This window comes from Sorex araneus, chromosome 2, assembly GCF_027595985.1.
Source record: "Sorex araneus isolate mSorAra2 chromosome 2, mSorAra2.pri, whole genome shotgun sequence".
Classification (NCBI taxonomy): Eukaryota; Metazoa; Chordata; class Mammalia; order Eulipotyphla; family Soricidae; genus Sorex; species Sorex araneus.
The window spans coordinates 258,643,467-258,668,250 of record NC_073303.1 but is presented as its reverse complement, the minus strand read 5'-3'; the positions used below and the strand labels follow the sequence as shown (position 1 = coordinate 258,668,250).

General features: G+C 44.8%; 1 protein-coding gene across 2 annotated transcripts in view; it reads right to left on the bottom strand.

The window, feature by feature from the left end:
- Window positions 1-160: 160 nt before the first annotated feature.
- The window catches only part of GABRB2 (gamma-aminobutyric acid type A receptor subunit beta2), a 204,964-nt gene continuing 180,340 nt past the window's right edge, over window positions 161-24,784 (bottom strand). For both annotated transcript variants that reach the window (XM_004611462.2, XM_004611463.2), the window contains one exon: window positions 161-6,211. In XM_004611462.2, the coding sequence (XP_004611519.1) occupies window positions 5,864-6,211 (348 nt within the window). In that variant the 3' untranslated portion in view covers window positions 161-5,863. The remainder of the gene's footprint in view (window positions 6,212-24,784) is intronic.

Genomic DNA, 24,784 nt, shown 5'->3' with positions numbered 1-24,784 from the left:
AATATGTGGCAAATTAAAGTTCAGCTGAGGACTGCCCAACAGGAAATTCCCAATTCCTAGTTTTTCGTTACTTGTTACATAGGCCATGATTCCACTGTCTAACCCATATGAGTAGATTAAAAAACAAACTATAAACCCAATGAAATCAGAGATAAGCACATATCCTTTTAAGTTTTATTTATATTTCTTAGTTCAAGAATTACACACTATCCAACATTAATCTATATTTACATGCTGAAATTGATTGTATTAAGTTTAAATTCCAGAAAATAATTCTTATGTGCTACTCATTTATAATCCTCATTTTTTTTTACTATCTCATGTATCCCAGAGATTTTTTAGTAGTCCTGTTTTTAGAAAGACATGAAAGTAGATGCAATGATATCCACTTGTGTTTTGCATTTTCTAGCCATTGGAAAATGTGCATTATGTGCATATTAAGAAAGGCTACCAGGTACTCAGTAAGGCTGATAATCACTACAGTGTGAAGAAACTAGAATATCACTTTTTATAAAAAGACAATTCATAACTATGCAGGGACAATACTCATAACAGAACTATTTAAACACCCATGCAAATAAAATTGGTTTTAAAATGTTATGGACTTGTAATTATTTGCAACTCCTATTTATGTTGAAAATAACCATGGTTGAATTCAAATTATTGGACTGAAACAGGAAAGATACAAGCTGACGAAGCATCGATCACTTCAGATGGTGCCAAAACACACATGTGGGCAGACATCAGCGGACATGTGACAGGAGAGAGACTTTTGGTTTTCAAAGTTAAAACAAAACGAAACACAAAGTTTTTTTTTTATCATTCTGGATATTTATCACTAAGAAATTCTCAAAAAAAATTAAAATCAATATAAGAATCTTGCACATATCTACAGAAATGTTCGATTCAATTTCCAAACCACTGAGCGATATTTAAGATTACTGCGTTTTTTTTTCTTTCTTAACTATCTGTAGGGCAGAATCTTAGTTGGCATTCTATTGGTTCCTCACTATTACAAGTCCTAGTGCATTTGGAAAATGATTTTAAGCCTTTGGTGTGAAGCAGTGTCTATTTTTTTTCATTTTCCCCACATTTTAAATTTTTTCTTTCCTTTTCTGTTTTTTAATAATTCTAGCATCTTTGGTTGAAAGGAACAATACTACCCAAGAATAAAATGCTATTGTTTCTCTTCTTAAAAAAAAAAGTCTAGTATGAATTGTATGTAACAAATTTATGATGCAGTTATGAATACTAAGCATTTTTATTCCCTGTAATGTCATCTTTATAAACTTTGACTCTTTGAAAACTGAGATGTAAGTTACAACCTTTGGTTTGTTGAACTCCGGCATAGAAAAAGCTCTTTACCAACGATCATTCCTGCTTTTCACAGTTGTCATTTCTAAGGCGATCATCTGCTGGTTGTTACAGTGACCACATCGACACTCCAGCGTTTCCGTCGGGGGCATGCGTGGGGCTACTCGGATGGCAAGGAGAGTATCTGTGTGTGAGTGAGTGTGTGGGTCTGTCCGTGGGAGAGAGAGCTAGAGAATCGAAACCCTTCTGTCTGGGATCCCAAACCATTTATGCAAAAGGGTGTTTAAATTACTCTGCTGGGGCATGGCAGTAACTACACTTAGTAAAAAAATAAAAAAAAATTCAGAAAAGAATTAAAGAGTTATTGGTATCTACTGACTATTCATTTACAGCAGGTTTAATTATTTACACAGTAACACACCAACTTAAGCCATGAACAGAATTAGCACGTTGCCTTACCATAAAATACAAATTAGAAGTTAAAAATATGTAAGAAATCTGTTTCAATATTTACACACGCTCAGTGAAAGTGATGGTCGCTCACATTACATATATCTGTACACTTTGCAAAATGGCATGATTGCTATGATGGACAGTATTGGCCCTAATCGACGTGTTAGGGGGGTGCTGTCTTTTTTTTTTCTTTTTTTTTTGTCCTCCTCTTAGGAGGAATTTTTAAAAATATTTTTCTGTTTTCTTAAGACAGTTTTAAAATCACCAATGGACAATGCTGTTTTTGTGGAAAAAAGAGAGCAAGTGGACAAGCGATGAAGAACTAGTTAATTTCTGGTGCTCCGAGGTACAGTACTAGTATAGCATCAGGCTGTGCAATGGTCGGTAAGAACTCGCGGCATTGATTTGCTGATAGAGAAATGTTCAGTGCCCTGTATTACCGTCTCAATATGTCGCCTTGTTTGTTGCCAGATTAAAAATATCCCTACACTGGTTTAATGGAGGAAATACAACATATTAGCTTATTCCTTTTGCTCCACAACATATGGATACATATATATGCATGTATGTCTACATGAATCTCTTTCTCTCCACACACACACACACACACACACACACACGCACGTGCACACACACATATACACATGTAGATATGTTGGAAGACCTGTTTGTTGATTGTTCTGCTGTTTTTGTTCTGAGTATGAAGTCATCGTGAAACTGGAACACAAATATCTCTAGAAAATGGAAATTGTCTTAGTTGCCAATTTAATGCAGGTCTTGCTTAAAATAAGCAAGATTCATTTCCTCATTATGCACTCCACTGAACTTTCTCTATGTGTTGTGCTTTTTTTTTTTGTAAGCAGACGAATTTTTTTTTTTGTGTGTGTGTGTGTTCCTAAAGCTAGAATGTAAAGTCTTTTGGTTCATAAACCATTTTTTTTTATTATTAGTTTTACTTAGCACTGCTTTTGAAGAAATGAGGAGAAGGTCTAGTGGCTCTGCTTAAGTCTTTTCCTGGTATTAAATTGCAGTCGAAAGAATGATAACATTCCTTATGCAAACACATGATTGGGTTGCAGGAGTTTTCAATTCTGGAAATGCATTTCATACCTACTAGAAGTCATGTACAATATATATATACAGATTGAGATCAAATGCTTCGATTAGACTGTGCATTTTTAGAATCAGAATTTGCCTATAAATTCCACAGAGATGAGAAAACACCTTAATTGCTGGCTATTTCTTGATCAAAAGAAAAGGTTAACACGTATATGTAGAAATGGATTGTAAGACTATTAGAATTGTCAAAACACACATTAGTGGTCCTTATATTTAGCAACTGGCTATCGAGCTGACTGTCATCATAGATTTCTGAGATCTAGCACCCCTCCAATGCCCTTCGCCAATCAGAAGACTACAATCCAACTCAATTACAGTAAGAAGTAGTGTTTAAGAAGAAATTCTCTCTCTCGTTATCTCTGGGCAGGTGAGCAAGCTGTGTCCACTGACCTGATTGCTGAACACCAACATAAAGGTTTCACTCTAGGACATCGGAACCAAAGTTCCATCCTTGCTCCTCCCCGCTTTTCTTCTTTATCACTGAGAGCAAAAATGAATCCCTGGTCATATGCTCTTGAAGTGCGTACTGCAAAGCTTCTTTCCTCCACTTGAGTCTAAATCCCTCCTCTAGCTTACCTGTGCATCAGAATTCTGCTGTGACCATAATTGACAACACCAAGGAATGTTATGGCTTTTATGTCAATTGCAAATAAGAGCCCGCTTTCAGACGGGGGGCTCTGAGTTGTCTCTAGAAAAATCTTTCCAGAATGGCATTTGGGAGTTGTGCACCTGAGTTATTTGATATGTTCCTTCCAGATATAGTTTGCTCAAGCTTTACCCCCTGGTGACAAGGGACAGGCACTTTGATTAGTGTGATGCCCCCAAATGACTGGCTAAGAGGGAGTCCCTGGAGAAACTTGATGAATCTTTCCTCTGAGCACGGAGACAGAACACTGGCTGGATTCTGCCCAGACATCAGACTCAGAGGGGTTCAAGTGTATAAACAAACACATAAGGACCAGAGTTCTCTATGCTGGCGACGGGGGGAAAATTCCTTCCTGGTACACATTTGAAAAATTAATTCCTTTTTGTTGTTGCTGCTGCTGGAACAATCGAGTCACAGGACTCCTCCCTATCCAAAGCTGCTGACTCATCAGTGGAAGAAAACAGACACTGAATCCACAGGAGACACTGGCCGAGGCCACTCTGCCCCACTAGGGACATCACTCTAAAGTGTCTCGCCGTTTAACCAAGAGTAAAGTCATCCTCCAAGAAAACAATCAACCAGATCAGACTCTAAGAGAAACTGAATGACTCACAGTTTTCTTCAAGATAATAAAAAATAATATGAACCTCACATCGACAGAGACTAAGTAGTGTATATTCTCCTTCTTGCCCATGTAAGGAGCAATCACGGACCAATTAGTACAGGAAAAGAATTCAAAATAAAACTAAAACAATTACATTTCTCAGTCACAATTATCGGGCATATCGTTTCCTGTAATATCAGCTGAGGCTCATAATATTCACAAGCTTTATGGTTTTTTTGTTGTTGTTGTTCTGAATTTTGTTATCCTTGTTTCCTGGGTTAGGCGGGTTTTAATGGACATAATAAAAGCACACTCATAAAATAAACCCAACAAACCCCCAAACTGACTTTACTTATATACATAATCTTTGAGATGGTGTTTGTCATGACAAACTTTAAAAATGAATTTAATTTTGCATCAGAAAAAAATATATATATACTTCACTCTCTCAGTCCTTCCAAAAAGGTATTTTGTTTCTTAAAGTATTCAATCAATTTCAGAAGGAAGGAGAACTGGAAAGAATCATTAGTCTTTAAAAGAAATGAGTAAATCCTTTTAAAAACTACCCCCACGAAATTCAGAAATAAAATTTATAGGGAAATGTTGTAGAAATAACTGGAAGTGTTTTGTCTGTGCTCTATACATCAATATATTTGAAATATTCCGCCAATATCATGTCTAAGAGATTTCTAATTGTGCTAAATTATTTTTCTGTGGTTGTGTTTCCTTTTAATGGACTAAAACAGAAGTTTTTGTTTTGTTTTTGTTTTGTTTCATTTTAATGGACTAGAACAAAAACGGTGTATGTTTTTAAAAGTTTGTGAGGCTGGGGAAAAAAAAAATCTCTTGCTTTGATTTTCCCACTGACTACTGGACATTAGGCCGGAAGCTGTGTGGGACTGAGAGGGATGACATTGTGTGTTTGCTTTAATTTTGTTTCAGTAGTCCTTTCTGGGTTCTCCACTGGCTCTGGGCTATTAATTCTTATTTACAAGTCACCTAGAAAATAACATTTTAGAAAAAAAAATCACTGGTCACCATGTATGATAATGCTCAGAAGTCTCCCTTCTCTAAGTATCGCAATGGAAGACGTTACAGTTGGTTCTCTCTCGCTCAAGCCTCCTGAGACTAGTCAAACTGGTTTCCTGTCTGGACTCTCCTTATCAGGTCGGAAGCACACGAGAACCTTCTAGAATCCAGCTGGAAAGATATCCCAGTGGCACCATTATCATCTTACTCCTCCAGCTGAGACTGATCTCCGGTCAGCATATCTACCAGGCATTGCAGAGGGTTCCAGATACAGGGTGCCGTGCCGTCTCAGCAGCCTGCCAACCCTGGGGCTAGGGATGGCGACACGCGGCGTCTGGTCTCTTCTCAGTGAAAAGACTGACAATGCTATGGCTCCTTCTAAGAATTTATCTTTCCACAACCCCCCTCTGTGTCGCGGCTCATTCATGGCTCAGGGAGCGGCACACTCGGACCCAATCTCGCCAGCGTGTGTATGAATCGCTTGCATTTGAACTGGAAAACCACGGGGCCCTCAGGGTGTCCGTTACTGAGCAGAAGCAACCCAAATGGTATGGAATGGACCACAGGATAGACCAGCAACTAAGGTATTTTAGCATCACTTTTGTCCGGGAGTGGAGGTGCTCTCCAAGTCCAACATCAGGCTGTACAACTGGTGCCAGGAGGAATCGAGTCCTTGCTGCCCGCGGAAGGCTCGGATTTTAGTTCACGTAATAAAGCCAATAGACGATGTTGAAGAAGGAGAAAACCACGGGGAAGAATATGCGGGACCACCGATCGATGGCATTCACATCAGTCAAGTCGGGGATGGTGATTTTCAGCTGGGAGGCACGTCTCCGCAGGCGGCTTTTCTTTTGGGCCACGTGTCGTTCCAGGGCGTTCCGGCCAAAACTATGCCTGGGCAAGCCGGCTTTCCGGTACTGGATGTTGGAGGCATCGTAGGCCAGCATGGTGCTCCTGGGGTCGCCCAGTCCCATCACTGCCTCCGACGTGGCCATTTCGTTCTTTATCTCAAGGGTGCTCAGTAAGATGTTCTCGTGGGGGTCCATCTACGGGGGAGAGGGATCAAGTCAGACATCTCAACAGCAGGGGGGGGGGTTGTTTTTTAATTGACACAAAGTCTACATAGAACCTTTGTTAGTTGATACAACATAATAATTCGACATTTTAACTGATCATCACAGAAAGTCTATTTCCCATCTGTTCTTAGAAAGTCGCGAAATTTGCAGTATTATAATATCGCTCATGGATTCTATATTGAATGTGTAACTGGAAATTTGTGCCTCTTGATTCTCATCACCCAGCTCCCTGCCCGATGGCCACCAATCTGTTCTCTGCATCTTTGGGACTAGAAAAGAAGCCTTAATTGTGTGTGTGTGTGTGTGTGTGTGTGTCTGTGTGTGTGTATGTGTGTGTGTGCGTGTGTGGCAAGGGGGGAGGGAAACAGGGGTGAGAGAGTTGCTTCTTTTCATGTTTAGCACCAATTTATTTTTTAGTTGCAACAACACTGCATTATAACATAAATTTCAGGTGTATGTGATTATAAATCATTATCTGTATATAGCCCACTGCCTTCAAAACTAGAGATCCAGTTCTGTCTTTCACAAAACAACTGACACCTTTGTTATAATGTATAACCCCCCTTTCCCTCTTCCCTCCTGCTAACCATTAACTTTTTACGATCCAAATATTTTCAATTTTGTCTTTGTTTCATCTGTTTTGTTTCTCTATATACCACAGGAGTGAAATGGGATGGTGTTTGTCTTTCTCCATCTGGCCTGTTCAAGTAAACAGGACATCCACCAGATCCACCCATGTTGCAAATGGTAGTTTCATCCTTGTTAATAGCTGAGGAGTATGTCCCATGGGTCTGTGGCACCCTCTCTTCTTTCCCCACCCATCTGTCAGTGGGTATATAGAATGCTCCCAGCTCTTGGCTCGAATATAGGAGTGTGTCTATCTCTTAAAATAAGAGTCTTTGTATGCTTTGGGTAAGCCCCAAAAGTGCAATAAATGGGCCATAGGAATTTTTATCTTTCCTCTTTTTCATATTATCTTTCTTTTAGTGATCGAATTCAGCACAGAACTCTAACACAGCTTAGACATAGCTTAGATAGTATTTATCATAGTGGTTAAGAGAACTGGCTTTGCTTCGTTACATCACTGAAATCTAAATTGCGGCTCTCCTACTATAAGCTAGTTGAGTTTCAGACTCTCCACCTATTAAATGGCATGATAATTCATCATAGAGGCCTGCTGTAATGATGTGATGATATAGTAGACTGCCTCTGAAACCATTTCTGTTATTTCTCCTTAGGCATACCAAGTGACAGAAGACATAGTCCCCTATAGAGAATTTAGTCTTCAGGAGTCTCTGGCAAGAGGCTGGCCTGGTTTCAAGACCACACTCTCTCTGTTAACAAATACATCACTCTGTTCAAGTCCATCCAACTCGCCATGCCTCTCTTTTCCTCATCTGCAAAATGGGAGAACATGAACTCCCCATTAAATGAGAAAATGCTCAAGAAAACCTTAGCACAAAGGTTATCTCAGGAAACTTTCGAAAGTTTTGCTTCTGCTTTTAAAATAAGTCATGATTCAAATGCAAGAAGAAATGGAACTCTGTTAGAATTAGGGGATTATCGCTGAATTGTGCTCGTAATAGCAGAATAATTACAGATTACTTAGTAGAACTATAAAAATAATAGGTAATAGCTTTTAAGTTCTTACTATATGAGCCAGGAGTATGTAAATTTATTGAAGGTATGTTTTTAACCCATTATGTCACCCAAGTTTTAGATGTGAGAAGAACATAAATTGTGAGAAGGAATGGTTTTGAGCCATATACATGCAGGCAACTTGTGACTGAATTCATAAGACACTTGCGATGGACGGCTGGACAGTGTGGGCTTGGGAGAGTGAGCAGGAGGGAGCTGGTTTGCGAGGAAAGGGCGGAATTCAAGAGGAAGAGAGACAGCATACAAAGGAGGACCCGCTTAAACGCCAGGCCCAGGAGGCAACCTCAGAGAGGGGTCCTTTCTCTTCTTGAATTATTTCTTCTAGCAGAGGAAAATGCACAGGGTGAATGCTGACCCCAGGAGTCCTCAATGACTCAATGGTTAAGCCACTTTTTGTTTTGTTTTGTAAAATAGGAAAGATTTGTATGTTTTATTTAAAAGAGGCAATTACTACAGATAATACAATCTAGTTGCCACACGTCATTGTTAATGCATTTATTTTGGTGGACAATCAGGATAGACCAATTTCCGTAAAGTGGTTGAAATTATATAGTAAAGGGAAAATGTCCAACAACAGCTGCTAAAGATATATGGAAGCAAGGAATATAACCACATACTTAATGAGAGATACAATGCTCAAAGCCTCATGAATTATGCAGAAGGCGAAAAAAATGTTGCTAATATTATATACTTACAATTAGCCTTTAAATGTGGTTTAATGACCCTTTATTATAAATTCAAATCTAAAATCCTTTGAGAAAGAGAAGTTATAAAATATGCTCGGGCATAATAATTGACCAATTAATCTCTGTCCACTGATCAGACATCCTGTATGTCCAGCTTGGATAAGCCTTTTACTTATCAGCGGGAATTATTAAATATCCTCTCTAGCAGTTTTGTTTTGTCTTGGGCGGTGCTCAGGGCTCTGTGCTCAGGGATCACTCCTGGTGGTGCATGGGGGACCATGCGGGATGCCGGGGATTGAACCTGGGGTCAGACGTGTGCAGGGCAAGCCTCCTACTCGCTGTACTGTCGCTGCAGCCCCGAAAGTATACTCCAGGTTAGTTTTAAAAGTGTCAGATTTGGAAACGACACCCCATACCTGGAGAAACATATCTGTCAACAAGAGAGTGGCAGTGGCTCCTGCCAGGAGCCCTGGGAGAGGAAGCAAGGGCTCAGAAGCACATCCCGAGCCACGCGGGGCTTTGCAGCATGGCTGGCTCCCAAGGAGCCCTCACTGCTGGTCTTGCAAAACGATTTCATTCTGAAGTGTCAGGTCAGGCTCTCCATGGATTTTCTCAAAGTCCTACAGTCACCAACTGGTGGAGCTGGAACTCAGACCTTGACTGTTAGATGCATACACAAGATTTGTGTGTGCGTGTGCGTGTGTGTGTGTGTGTGTGTGTGTGTGTGTGTGTGTCTGGGGAGCATGATGGAGTAGGGGGGGTCCATCATCATAGACAGCAATGGAAACGATGAAAGCGGATGGAAGAGGGAACCTGCCCCCTCTCAGTCCTTGTTACCACTGCAGTTATTCTGTGGTTCTAGTTCACACATTCTTGCTTTGAGCCAAATTTCCTGGCCCCGTGCAAGGCAGTGCTTAGGGGCTTCCTCCTCTCTAAGTGGTGAATATCTGCTTTCCTACTGGAAAGCACCTCTACTGAGAACAACTGGGAAGATACATCAGCTCTAACGGAGCTTAACACGAGAAGACGATGATAAAAAAATAATGGGCGCGTTATACTCTTAATAAGGAAATTGGTTTTAGAAGAAGAACAGATGATCTTTGGACAAAGCCATTTAATCTTTGCAGGTTTCCATTTTATTTGCTATAAAATTCAGGATTTGTCAGTGAATTCCTGAAGCCTTGTTTATTTTTCACTCAGAAAAAACCCCACACATATGTCCTGGGTGTCCTTGTGTATCTGGGCTGTTGTTCTGGCCCCATGGGGGCGGGGGATGCAGTGTCAGGACCTCTGCCTCCCTGCTTGTTGTAGCTGACCTCGGAAAAGTGATGTCACCGTCCGAGTTCTGATTTCTTCAACGGTAAGATCAGGGTTGGGGACATGACTGAGACAGCACGCCCGGGAGGAGCTTGGGGGCTGAGGCGAGGGTCCAGCGGGGCACTCACACCTGCTGACGTGCCGGGAAAACACAGGGACGAGCAGCGAGGCAGAGCAGCCAGGTGAGCCCTGCCGTCTCTGTGGACCGGACGCGCCTGAGCTTTCTAGAGCCGAGGCGCCAGAGATGTTCACAGGCCGTGGGAGGATGCGGTGTGGGGGCAGACATCTGGATCGACTCACAAGTGCTACTCCTTGCTGTCTATCACAGCACTTAGAAGACTTCAGCCCAAAATAGGACTGCTTGTACGGTCCCAATTAAGGCTATTAATAACCTAGGACTAAACTAACCTGAATTTGAAATTGGTATCCCTCTTCTCCCCCCATCCCCAGTCCTTACTCATAACCAGAGAGCTGTGAGGTGGAGAGGGATGGTCAACAGGCATCTCTGTTGCTAATTTATGTCCCAATTAGCAGAGACAGCAAGGCGGCTCGAGCAGGAGGCAGAGCTACGAGGCTGCACCTCGGAGTTTAGGCGTCTCCAGCTCCGGTGATCCCGACTTGCTATTCTGGGAAGGACCAGTTTTCATCCTGCTTTGTGTTCCTATAAAACCTTCCACATAGGCCAACTCTCTCTCTTTCTTTCTTTCTTTCTTTCTTTCTTTCTTTCTTTCTTTCTTTCTTTCTTTCTTTCTTTCTTTCTTTCTTTCTTTCTTTCTTTCTTTCTTTCTTTCTTTCTTTCTTTCTTTCTTTCTTTCTTTCTTTCTATCTCTCTTTCCTTTCTCTCTCTTTCTTTTCTCTCTCTCTCTTTCTTTCTTTCTTTCTCTCTCTCTTTTCTCTCTTCTTTCTTTCTTTCTTTCTTTCTTTCTTTCTTTCTTTCTTTCTTTCTTTCTTTCTTTCTTTCTTTCTTTCTTTCTTTCTCTCTTTCTTTCTCTCTCTCTTTTCTCTCTCCTTCCTTTCTTTCTTTCTTTCTTTCTTTCTTTCTTTCTTTCTTTCTTTCTTTCTTTCTTTCTTTCTTTCTTTCTTTCTTTCTTTCTTTCTTTCTTTCTTTCTTTCTTTCTTTCTTTCTTTCTTTCTTATGTTTTGAGCCACACCCCGCAGTGCTAAGGACTTACTTCTGGTGCTGGACTCTCTCTCCAGCCACACATACCAGGATTCAGAGTACGCTTTCCCAACAGTACCTACCTCCCTTTATTCCAACTTGTTTTGGGGTCAGCAACCCCTCCCTCGCCCCCCCATGTTCCTGAGGCCCGCACTAAGGTTTGATTGACACCGTGTGCTCCGTTTCCTGTTGGGGGTATGTGGGAAGGGTGCATACAGCGTGCCCAAGACTGGGCAGGTTTTGATTCTGGGTTAACTTTGAGACCTTGGTTATATTCAACCTCTCTGAGGTGAATTCTGGCGTATGTAAAGAGGAGGGGACGACATCCCCAGTCCCCTAGAGATATCTGAGAGAATTAAATAAGACAGCACCTGCAAAACTCTCAGCTCAGTGCACATAGTGTTTACACTGAAAACAAAAACCACAACTGATTTTATTATAAAAAGTTCATTCGATGAATAAAGTAGACCTTTAAGCTTTGTCTTAAAGACTCCACACCTGTACTATTTAATCCTGACAACCACCCCCGAGGGTTCTTATTATATTTTCTTTTCTTCTTTTTTTTTGCCCAGAGTTGTGCAAGTAGTTTGTGCAGCTGGCAATGAATCTCTTTGTTCCTAATTCCTCCTTCTACGGACCAGATTGTACAACTGCAAGATTTTGTGGCTTGCTTCAAGTATGAGTTGTGTCTGGGAACGCCTTCCGTCAGCCTGTGCTGCAACAGCTAAAGTTCAGAAAATGGGTGAGAGTGTCACTGTCCCACGGCTTTGGCCAACCTCTGACCCTGGGTATCTCCACTGCTGATGGATGTCTTCCTGGCGCTCACTCTGCCTGGGCACCGGAGACAGGAGAGCACCCACAGCCTTGTTCTCTGTGGACTAGCACGCCAATGAAGGAGAATGTTGCTATCAGCATCAACACCACTGTGGCATCTATACTGGGCAACCTGTCAAAATATTTTCCATATTTTTTTCTGTCTTGGCATTTTCATCTCTTCCAGCTACCTCAAGAATTTTGTTGATAAATGAGGGGAAGCTGGGAAGAGACCGAATCACGTGTCATTCTCTGTGGACAAATTCCCATCACAGGGAGCTCTTATGCAGACCTGCATAGTCCAACAAAGCCCCCCAACACCGGGGGGGCCCTGTTCCCAGCTTCCATTCACATGCAGCAGCTCCTGATAACTAGGGTCTCTGGAGGGACTTTACGATAAGACCAACCATTAGAAAACTCATTTGGGGAAATAAAGCTCAGAGGCAGGGTACTTGGCCGCTGAGTGCCCAATGCCACAAAACAAAAACAAAAACAAAAATCAAGGACCGGCATTAAAAAATAAAAAATAGAAAAGAACCTAACTATATCTGAAATGTTTTTCTCCCCCTGCGCCCCCCTCCCCCGATTCCTCAGAATTTTGCAGTTAGTGATAGCACAGCGGTAGGGCATTTGCCTTTCACGCGGCTGACCCGTGTTCAATTCCTTCGCCCCTCTCGGAGAGACTGGCAAGCTACCGAGAGTATCGCGCCCACACAGCAGACCTTGGCAAGCTACCCGTGGCATATTGGATATGCCAAAAACAGTAACGATAAGTCTCTCAATGAGAGATGTTACTGGTGCCCGCTCGAACAAATTGATGAGCAATGGAATGACAGTGACGGTGACAGTTTAATGAGACAGTCCGAAGTATGGCTTTACCTGACGGCATTGAGTGTTGTCAAGGTGACATGAAGAAAGAAATGCTGGAATTTGGAGAAACACTGATTTTTTTTTTGGGGGGGGTGGACCTCCCAAAGCAATGTTCAGAAGACCTGGGACTAAATTATTATTTAGCAATGCGTGGGACATTATCTCCCTCATTATCTCCTCTACCAACTGAGCCCATGGTTCCAAGGACGCTGTGACTCCAGAGGGGCTGGGGTCCCCAGGAATCAAACCTGGGTCAGGGGCATGTCTGAGACTTGCCCTAACTACTTTACTGATTAAACTCGTCACCCTGGATGGACGAGTTTCCCAGCATCAGCGTTCCACTGCCTTGCTCAGGCTAAGTGGGGACAGTCTGCATGGCAAATGCGCCCAGACATTTAGACACAGTGGCTAAAATCACATTCACGGGTTCAGGCCATAAGCATCACATTTCTCTTGATATTTAACTATCAAAAATATGCTTTTCAAACTGTCCCATTAAATATAGAACTGATATATATATAATATATATATATATAACAAACTGCTTTAGCAGCATGTTTGAAAATGGGGTCCACTCTCCGGGTCCACCAGGGCCTAAGGGAGAATGTCATGGGACTCAGGTCCCTGGCCCAAGAGTCTCTCAGCATATGGCACTGGCGGAATTCTGGGTCGGAAAACTTCACCTGGCACAAGTCCGCGGCCAACTGGGACTCGGGGTCTGGACCCTGGATCCCTCCAGCCGTGTGGGCCTCACTGCAGCAAATTCTGCCCTATCTCCGGGCTCGGAAGGTCCCTAAGGAGCACTCCTAATTGTCTGCATCTTAATCTCTTCCACTCCTTTTATTCTCACAGTCTCAAATTAATTTGAGAAAATGATTCCTTTCTGCCTATGTATTATATCTGTGTGGAAGTCATTAAGAACAGTAGAAAAGCTACTGATCACTGATTTTTAAAATAATATTCAAATTGAGATAGAAGGAAGAGTGCTAAATTTGGGGTAATTTAATAACAATAAAGCACAATTAACCGAATATATGGTAAATTGAATAATTTATTTTTAAGGGCCGGTAAAATCATTTTGGGGATTCTTTTTATAATTTAATAAAATACACGTTACCAGTTTCAATAAAATTTGCAAGTCAGGAGTCATAATAATTATCTGAAAAAATACTAAGAAATTGGGATCAGATTTAAAATTCCCTTGAAGTGATAAAAGTGAAGAAAAATATTTTTGTTCTACTAATTTCAAAGGTCATTTTTCTTTTATATAAACCTATGAACTTTCATGTTTGCATTTCAGTCATACAGTGATTGTTTACCCATCCCTCCACCAGTGCCCATTCACCTCCACCAACTATCCCAGTATCCCTCTCACCACCCCCACCCCAACCCCCACCACCCCACCCTGCCTCTGCGGCAGGGCTTTCCCTTTTGTTCTCTCTCCTTTTGGGTGTTGTAGTTTGCAATAGAGGTATTGAGTGGCCATCATGTTTGGTCTATAGTCTACTTTTGGCACGCATCTTTCAACCCAAATGGGTCCTCCCAACACCCTTTACTTGGTGTTCCCTTCTCTATCTGAGCTGCCTTTTCCCCCAGCGTGAGGCCGGTTTCCAAGCTGTGGGGCAGACTTCCTGGTTCTTATCTCTACTACTCTTGGGTGTTAGTCTCCCATTCTGCTACTTTATATTCCACGGATGAGTGTGATCTTTCTATGTCTGTCTCTCTCTTTCTGACTCATTTCACTTAGCATGATACTTTCCATGCTGATCCACTTGTATGCAAATTTCATGACTTCCTCTCACAGGTCATTTTTTTCACACAACGGGAAGGAGCCCCACTATGTGACTTGGGATGCTCAGGTGTATGGGATAGAGCGAGACTTTACAACTAGCTTCCCACTAAACTCCCTCTTTGAACAAATTTCAGCGAAGTGGTGAGAATCTACTCCCCCAATTCTTAGACGTGAAAAATGTTCTACCGCTTGGCAGTTGACCTGCAGAGGTGAAGGCTTGTTCTGGTTTAGTTTTTATCTAACTCACTCTAATCTCCAGCTGTAAAGGGACCCCTGACCTGATGGTTTTGCTGGGTCAAAGCAGAGGGACGACTTGCTGCAGACGGCTATGGACGCCGTGCTAACGAGTCACTTTCTCAGGCTGTCTTCAAGGGAGGAGTTTTGTTTGTTTCTTAAGACTTGGAAGCATCCCTAACACTCAGGGTAGGGGGTGCGGGAAGCTGGTGACTCTGCCCAAGAGAGCCAACCCTCTCCCTCGGGACTCACGCATAGTGTCAAGGAGAACAAGGCAACAGTGGGTGGGTGGGTGGTCTGTTTCTTCCCGCCCCTGCTGCTCCCACCTCTCATAATCGGCTAAAATCCAGCCCAGCAGGTAATAAATAAAGCCACTGATCAACCTGTGAACTTAGTAGAGGTCAGGATTGAATTAAAGTTGCAAACTAAACCATCCTAGACGTGGGGACACTGAGTCTGTGCTTCCAAATGGATCCCAACCTTGTGCCCTAAAGCAGAGAGGGAAAACCTGGCCCCGTGGAACCGCGCTGCTTCTGTCCTTGTCAGCCTTCCCTTCAGCTGGAAGCAAGAGCGAAGGTTTGGTTTCTGTCCTGCTTAGCCAAGGCTCTCATACTTGTGTTTGGTGTTGCATTCATGGATCACTCCTGGCAGACCGGGGGACCCTACGCAGTGCCAGGAATCGAACCCAGGTCGGCTGCACGGAGCTCCAGCCCCAGGGCTTTAATATTTTAAGCTAAATTTTAACCTAAAATTTAGGTTAACCTAAAATTTAACCTAAAATTTTGAAAATTCCTTCTTTCTGGAAGATGCTAACTTGCAAAAGAGAATTTCTTAGCACACGAAATTCAAAAAACCCAGCCAGATACTTCCCAACGGCACTCATGTGCCTCAGAGGCACTCTCGGCCCCACCATCCGTGGCCTTTAGCTGTGGCCTCCTATTGCTTTTCACTTAATTTGGCCAAGAAACCAGAGAGGTGACCTCATGCAGACCATGTGGGCAGGACCCGGGAGTGCGAGGCAGAAAGGCCATCAGAGGGAAGTAGCAAGCTGACCCCCACAGAGACGCAGGGGCCTCGGCCAATGACTTTTGCATCATTTGGTTCTTGAAAGGCGGGGGGTGAGGTGCTGAAACGAGCCTCCTGAATAGCAGTGGGCCGATGAGCAGATCCCTGATGCGTGTGGATCGCTGAGTCCTAGGGAGAGTTTACACACTTGGGCCACTAACTAGTCAGGCATCTAGGGACCTGCTTAAGAAAATAGACGGGTAAGAGCAGAACCAGCATGAAGAAACGGAAATGGCGGAAGAGACCGTGTGTGCTTGTGAGCACAGACCGTATGTGACACAGGCAGAGCAGCGGCTCCCAAGGACACGGCAACAAACTGGAGCTGGTTAGCTACGGCCGCAAGAGAATTGAAAATGTCCAGTTCCTTAGCAGGAGTGTTACTAAGAAGAAAATGCCTCCCGCTTGAGTAGCACCAAGAATTTCTGACATTGGGCTCATCATGGGGGTCGGGGACCCATCCTTCCTGGGTACATTTTGCATCTTTCAGACCTCAGGTCAAATGTTCCTTCCATTGAGAAATAACCTGGTCCTCTGTCACTCCCTCGGGTTCCCTTTCTCTAGAGCAATGCAGAGACCTTCCCTCAGTTCCCTAATTTCTGTTGATTACTGTGTGCCACTGAGGCATCTGTTCCTTAGGATGTGTCTTTTTTTTTAAGGCATTCAGTGAGTTCTCTAGGATCTCAAGAAGAATCTGGAGACTTAGCAGACAATCCCACCGGGCATGCATAATAAGTAGACTCCAGGCTTAGTGAGAAGCACTGTGTGTGGATTAGTGCCTATTCTTAGCATAATCCTTTGTGGTAGATCCTTTCAAGAGCTAGCTCTTGCCTCAGAGACCAGCAAAATGAGGTTCTGGAAAAACTGTTCCTTTGCTGAAAGGAACACAGGGAGGAAAGCAGGGATCTGAGGTCTGCACTCAGCCACTTTTATCTAAACGGGTGCGACACGAGGACCTGGGAGAGTCCATTTCTCTCTTCTTTCGGAGGAAGCGGACACCCACCGGGCAGCTGAAGGGAGACGGGGACAGGGCACAGGAGTGGGGGCAGGCGAGAAGGTGCCTGCAAGGTTGGGGAGGGACACAGAACAGTCTGGTGTGTGGGAAAAGCAGAAGGGGGTGGCCAGGGCAGCCCCTGTGCCCACACAACGCTTCTCGTCAAAGTTAGCCAGCACGAGAGCTCCTGCCTCCTCAGAGGACCGTCTGTGAAACACAGGCTCCTAGTCCACTCTTAAGTGGCTACACAGGGACTTGGCGTCTTTTCCTCTGCACCCCGGGAACCGTGCAGAGTTGCAGGAAGGGCCCACTCTCCTGGGGGCCACGGTTTCGGTAGCACAGCTCAGTGCTCAGTGCTCCGTGGACCCGTCCCACCCGGGGAACTTGGGCTGACAGCACACTACCCCGCCTCGGCATGGCTGGTGCCTTCCCGAGCCTTGGTTTTCCCACTGTAAAATGGAGCTAAGAGCATCCACCATGCTGGAAGGGTTAAGCGAGCTCCCTCAGGCGAGCACTGTAATCTGCGCCCAGTACTTGGATCCTGCGGGCACGAAGAAGCTCACATACTCGACTGAGAAACCCCTGGGGCAACACACACTGCCCTCGTGGTGTGCCAGGGGCAAGAGGAGGCATAATACGGAGGCCCCTCAACTCTCCTAAGAGCACAGAAGCAAGAGCGCAGAGGAGCCCAGGGCAGCCGGGGAGGTGAGCACTGGCTGTGGGTCTTGACCTGCCCTGAATCTGGAGTTCAGAGTCCCCGGAAGGACCAAATGCCGAGACTTCACTTTTCACAGGCCGGAGCAGAGAGCAGGAGGGCTGAGTCTTCCTAAAGCTACATTTGGGGATCTTGTGTGTCTCCCCCTTACCCCTGCGGAGGGCAGAGGCAGGAGGTGACTAAACACATCTGGAAGTATGGAACAGCAGATCTGGGCCCTTGGACAGAACCGAGTTTTCTCATGGAGTTTCAGTTTAATTTCTTCTGGGGAAATGCATCTCTCCCTCCAAAACAAACGAAACGGGCGCTCGTCAGAGAACTTCATTAGGATGGTACTATGAGATTACACTTTGCAGCTCATCGCTGTGCTTTCAAAATTCAAATTTCAGTGTGGAGGAGCCCAGCTGTACTGTAAAATTAAGTCTGGCAAACATGAGTTTGGGAAGGAGCTCGACTGTCTAGATCCTCTATTAATTAGCTGTGTGTCCCGGGCAAGCTCCTGAGCTTAACCAGGCTTCAGCTTCCTTAGCTTTCAGTTCAATTGACACCCCTGACGGGCAGCTGCGGTTCACGGAGAAGGTCTATTTTATTTTATTTTATTTATTTATTTTTTTGCTTTTTTTTGGGTCACACCAGCGATGCACAGGGGTCACTCCTGGCTCTGCACTCAGGAATTAACCCTGGCGGTGCTCAGGGGACCAAATGGGATGCTGGGAATCGAGCCCGGGTTGACCGCGTGCAAGGCAAACGCCCTCCCCGCTGTGCTATTGCTCCAGCCCTAGAGAAGGTCTATTTTAGGGTGACACAAAGGATCCACTAAGGTAGTTAAGGGGTCCACCATCAGGTGGGGGGCGCAGTGAGACCCGGAACCAAAGGCAGACGATGCTCTGTGCACAGAGGGATGGAGGCTGCACTTGCCCTATTTTCCAGTTGGCTCCTTGCAGAGGCACAGAGAAGACTGTCACCAGCACCAGGAGGAAACCTGTCTCAGGAGAGGGCAGGGGACTCTCCAGCCCACATGCCATCCCCGTCCCCCGCCCCACCCCGTCCAGGGACCTCAGAGATGGGAAAGAGCTTCTGAGCCCATGAAAAGGAAGAAATGGTTTGAGGGAGGCTTGGGGTTAAAAATTAAAAAATAAAGCCCCCTTCCCAGCTGCGAGTGGGGGACAGGGAGCCGGGTCGCTCCTGGCCCCCCAGGCCTCTCTGCAAACAAGAGCTCCGAGCAGAGTCTGGCTGCTCGACCTTTCTCTCTGCCTCTCTCTTTTGTGCCTCTAAGCACGCTTTGCCTCGCCAGGTTCGTGGAAAGAAGGTAAATCAGAAGAACCCCATTAATAAAATGTGAGAGTCATTTCTAATCATTCCAGATAAAGTCTGACTGAAGGCAATGCTAAGGTCATGGCTATTATTATTTTTTCTTTTCTGAATTCGGTCATCTTGTGAGCGAAGTTCAACTTGCTCCTATGTGAATGCAACCCTGTGGCATTCCAGCATGCTTTATCCAGCAGCTTTCCTGTCTCTTCAGCACCGCTCTTCGCAACAGCACAATGAATTGCAAAGACCGGAAATGTACGGCCTCATCTTGGGATCACAAAACTAAGGCCCAGAGAAATACTAAAATACTTTTTCCAAAGTTGCAGAATCTTTCAGAGGCTGAACTAAAGAGTGTCCTGACTTCTCGACTCTAAATTGGACTCTGTGGCCAGTTCTTTCAGTAAAGAACCAAGGAGAGATTTTTCAAACAGTTTCACATGTAGCTCGTGATGACAATGTTTCACTCAGAGAAATCAAGGTCTCCATTCCTGCTGTGCAGCCCCAGTTCCATTACTAACGAACTTCTATGACCTTGAGCATGTAGGGATTCCCATCCCTGCACATAAACATGGAGAGATTTCTATTTCCTGAACCAGACGGAGGTGCCTCCTTGGATAGTGACAGTCGACAAGGCAGCAGCCGTGGGAATTGACTGGGGCTGGCATTCGAGGTCTGACTCATTTCCGTTCCTGAGCTTGGGTCTTTGCTATCTCAGGCGCTCCAGAGAGCTACAGCTTTGGCCTCATGGGAAGTTGGTTAGAAATGTAGAACCTCGGGGCTGGAGCGATAGCACTGCGGGTAGGGCGTTTGCCTTGCACGAGGCCGACCCGGGTTCGATTCCCAGCATCCCATAGGGTCCCCTGAGTACTGCCAAGAGTGCTTCCTGAGTGCAGAGCCAGGAGTAACCCCTGTGCATTGCCAGGTGTGACCCAAAAAGCAAAAAAAAATAAAGAAAAAGAAATGTAGAACCTCGGGGTTGGGGAGACAGCACAGAGATCTGGGGCACGTGCTCTGCAGGCATGGGACCCAATTCAATCTCCTGAGCACTGCCAAGAGTACCCCAAAGACCCCCCCAGCCCCACAGGGATGACCACTGTGGTCCCTGGCACAGGAGGGTCTGAATGTTCTGTGCCCTTGAGCCAGAATTAAGCCCTTATAGGTTGGCTGGCCCAGCACTGCTGGGAGTGGACCCCAGGGCCCCTGAGCGTTGACTAGGAGACCACAAAGGGAAGAAGAAAACCGAACTGCAGAATCTGAAGCCTCACCCTAGTTTCATGCTACTTTGAGAAGCACTGGGTCAGGTGATCTCTTAAATCCCTTAAAGTTCTCAAAGTCAATGACTGCTGGATTTCTTATATTAAAAAAAAAAAGGGGGGGGGAAAGAAAAAGGAATTTTCCAAGCACTTTAAGTAGCTCTCCTCAGCGCACCAAAGGGAGGCTTGATCCTCCTACGGCCAGGGCTGTGGGGGCGTCACACAGAAGCGGCTTTTGTGCTTAGAGGCTGCATTAACTACCTGCGAGCAGAGACGCTGCAGGATGAGGAAAGCTGCCTCGGCTCGGGACCCTTGGCCAGTGGGGACGGCTTCTGTGCCTTTAGCCAAGGACACCAGCAACTCTCCAGCGAGGGGTGGGTGCCACAGGCCCCCCGTACCGTCTGCGGCACTGCCGTGAACCGGACACTGCCAGGTCATTCTGACACCCAGTGAGCCTCAGCTCGAAGACTGCAGGTGTCACAGAACAATGAAGACAGGCACGCAGCTAGGGAGACAGGAGAGACATCAAGGCCAGCTGCCGGCCTGAATAACACCAGCTAGACTCTGTGCCCACTCGTGACCGCCTGGGAGAGAGAGTGCTGGATTCATCTGCCTCTGACGACCTATGTGACTCGGTGTTACTGTTCTCTGGGCCTCGGTTTTCCTCATCAGTTAGATGTTTAGAAGATGGTCACATTGCCAAGCAGCTCAGCAAGCTCAGACTTGTGGTGAGCACTGGAAATGGTTAGAAGAGTCTGCCTAAGTGTGGGCTGGAGGGCGTGAGCCCTTCTGATCTGGAGAGCTGAGGGGGAAGCTGGCCATCTGTATTCTGCAGAGTCCTGGAGCCCCAGGGATGCTGGCTGAGGATGACCTCCTCTAGATGGCTGCCACGGGGCAGAGCGGAGCAGAAACCCTGTGCAGTGAAGCACCAATGCACTCTGGGTGCTGTTCTTGAAAGCTACAATTGGCATTCTGGAAGGGGAGTGCTTGCTTAGCGTCACGCAGTGGGTGGGAGCAGGGTAGCGCTGGCTCCTCTTCACCGGAAAGGCTTCCGTTCACTAGCATTTCTCAAAGAACTCTAGAGGGACGATGCCAGGGGGCAAAGAAGAATGCAGGCCCAGGCGGGACGAAATGTTAAGGGAAGGAGGCGTTTCACGGGACACCTCTGGTCCCTGTAATGGGAGTGCTGGCTGTTCTTGGACAAGCCACCCCGGGACCCCTCTGGGTATCAATTTCTTCACTTATAAAATCTGAGGATCCTTTCCATCTATCTTCTCCCCAGGGCTAAAAGACTATAGCTCTCTACCAGAGCATGCACCTCCCGGCGTGGCAGACGGCCTCCTCATAAACTCCCATCCCGTGAACATGATTCTCCTAAAAGTGCACCTGAAGGTAACAACGCTGACACTGGGCACATGCATCAGCCCTTCCATGCCCTGTTGGCTATGATGATCTCAGGCCCCTGATCAGTCTGTTACAGATGGAGAGAGCCAGCGCTTCTGGAGTTCGGAACAAAGGCCGAGAAACAGGAAGCTCTCTCCCCGAGCGCTTTCATACCAGGCCTCTGAGTCGTAGTCCAGCTTCTCCAGTGATGAAGATTGGACTACTCTCTCACCCTGCCCCAACGACCCCTGTGCTGTATGTCCTAGACGGGGGGAACGAGGTGCTCAAGCTTTTCCCCACGCTCACAAAGCTCATCCAGGGCTTGAACCCTGGGACATCTCCACCCCCACGCCAAGCAGGCCCAATTAGGCCATGTCCACCTGTGCTCTTATCTCAAGCTGTTCTCCAGAAGAAATCAATGAACAAGTACTTGATGCATGAACGCGAGTCCCACACGCCTTATGACGACAGGAGCAAAGTGTGGCTGAAAGCCTCAAGAGAAAATGCAGCCCATGGGGCCGGAGTGATAGCACAGCGGGTAGGGCGTTTGCCTTGCATGCGGCTGACCCGGGTTCGATCCTCGGCATCCCATATGGTCCTCCAAGCACCGCCAGGAGTAATTCCTGAGTGCAAAGCCAGGAGTTACCCCTGAGCATCATTGGGTGTGACCCAAAAAAAAAAGCAAAAAAAAAAAATGCAGCCCTTGCCTTAAGCAACGGGGGCAACATGCTTAGCCAATGACCCCAACAGCCCGTGACCCTGGGTGGGCACAGCTGGATGTGGGCGGGGGGGTTATCTACAGAGAAGTGTTTCCCCTTGAAGGTGCTCTCAGGCAGGCCTTCGGGGGAGCAGGCTTGTCCTTCAGGATTGAGGGGTGGCCCGGGGCGGGAGTGGGAGCAGGTGGGCTGTGAGTCTGGGGGCAGTCTGCCCTGGCGCCGTGAAATCAGTACAGCTTCCAGAAGTTTTCCGCAGCAGACGCTAACTCCAGTGTTGCGAGGGTGAGAGTCAGCTTGTTTATGGCTGATGGAGATTTCAAAATTATGTCAGGGTCCATTCTTGTTATGTCTCCCTAGATGCCCTTTGCCAAAATTAAACACGCATCAAGCCAGTCTGCAAACCTCTTCTCAACAGAGGCCATAAAAAATTCCTCGTTTCTTTAGCAACACGGGGCTTGCTAGAGGAATTGTTACTATTTTAACAAAATAATTTAATATTAATAGAAAGACGGTGAATAAAAAATTAATATCTGTACTTGAGTCCCAAAGCTACTCACGGAAAACAGCTATTTTTATTCCTTGTTTTCAACAAACAGTTCATAATCTTTCCAGAGTTTTCTTAGTAATAGCTATATTCACAGCACCAGCTAGCTAACCACATCTCCAGAATAAGATCAACTTCAACTATCCACCATCAACTTATTTATTTATTTATTTATTTATTTATTTATTTATTTATTTATTTATTTATTTATTTTGCTTTTTGGGTCAGACCCAGCGATGCTCAGGGGTTACTCCTGGCTTTGCACTCAGGAATTACTCCTGGCGGTGCTTGGGGGACCATATGGGATGCCAGGGATCGAACCCAGGTCGGCCGAGTGCAAGGCAAATGCCTTACCTGCTGTGCTATCGCTCCGGCCCCTCCACCATCAACTTATTGATAGGTATTTAGAAAGCAGAACGTAAAGAAACTAAATATGTATAGATGAGTATCACAATAATTTCTAATTATTATGATAATCAAAATGGAAAATCACCACACATGCTAGTCTTAAAATGGAAAATCACTACACATTTCCTTAGAAACAATGTTAATCATCCACTACAAAGTGATCTAAGCCCTGCCACTGATGTAACAACACGGCACAGATGCAGACACAGTGTGAGAGTTTCAATTTTAGAATAGGATTGAGCATCCAAAGATACAAAGATTTATTACCCGGTTTGAAAAACCACAAAGTGTTACATATCAACTTTTCCTGCTAAGTCTAGCAAGTAACCAAGGTATTATGACAGGAAGAGCATAATTTTTAAAATTGAAACTCCTGGTGTGATCTTCATTCTAGGAAAGGGTCTAATTGGAGGGGCATGAGTCACAGGAAGTGAGGTTCCTCCTGTTCTCTCTCGATGGGCGGGCAGAACGGCAGGTTCCCTGGATTGGAAGATGGGGCCCCTTTGAGAAGTGAGCCAGGTGCCGGAAAGGTACAAGGTGAAGGGATTCAAAGGGCTCTGAGCCTGGGAATGTTTTCCATCAGATAATTCCTTGGTGTCTGTTCCATCACCTCTGTAGGAGAGGTGAATTTGACCTATACTATGGTATTTGGTTGCTTCTAAGATAGTGAAAGGTTAGGTATGACAAGAAACAGACACGAACAAATACTGCACCCGGGCAAATGGTTATGATCATCTAAGAAACAGATCTACTGGGTTTTATACTTCTTAGGACATAAGTTTAGATTAATTTATCTTCTAATCTAACCAATGTACAAAGTATAGCTTTTTAGATTGTCAATTTTAGGACAGGAGTTAAGTCTGAAGCACCTTAAGTTGTTTCTACAGAAAAATATTTTGTAATATTTTTCTTGGATAAACTTTCTCCACATTTTTTAAGAGAAAAATTACTATAATGTTTTGAACAAATAATAATTTCTCCAAATTCTTACATTTATTTCTTCACTATATATTGTGTGAATACTTGTGAATATTAAATTCAATAGCAATTATTTGAAAAAGAAATAATAGCATGTTTTACAGAACAGACATGAATTCCAGTCAGAAAGATTCAGTAAACATCCTAGGATTACATATTCCTTAAGGTGGATAAGATGCGGGATAGGATCACCTCCTTTCATTGACAAAGCTGACTGGTTTGTCTGGTACTACAAATATGACTTGTTAAGTGTCAGAGTTGAGACTAGAATCCTGACGTTCTGAGTTTCAGTCTCTGCACTAAGTTAGTTAATTCATCTAACTCACAGACCCTAGTGGTAGGAGGAAATGAATAGTATTCATGTAGGTATGCCCATGACTGGGAAACTACTCAAGGTGTCTAGGACTAAATATGACCCTGAGATTTTGATTCTCTGGTACAAGGGAGCTGGACAGCATTTCTGTGCAGCCCAGACAGATCTTCTCTTGGTTTCTTTCATATTTTCTTCATTCCTAAAGTCTGACAGCAACAGCTATTAGAATACAACATAAGAAACAATTTCTAATAATGAGCATGTATAACTCACATGGTCAAAAGATTGATGAAGTACTGAAGTACTGGCAAAAGTAGGATTTTTTTTTTTGAGGGA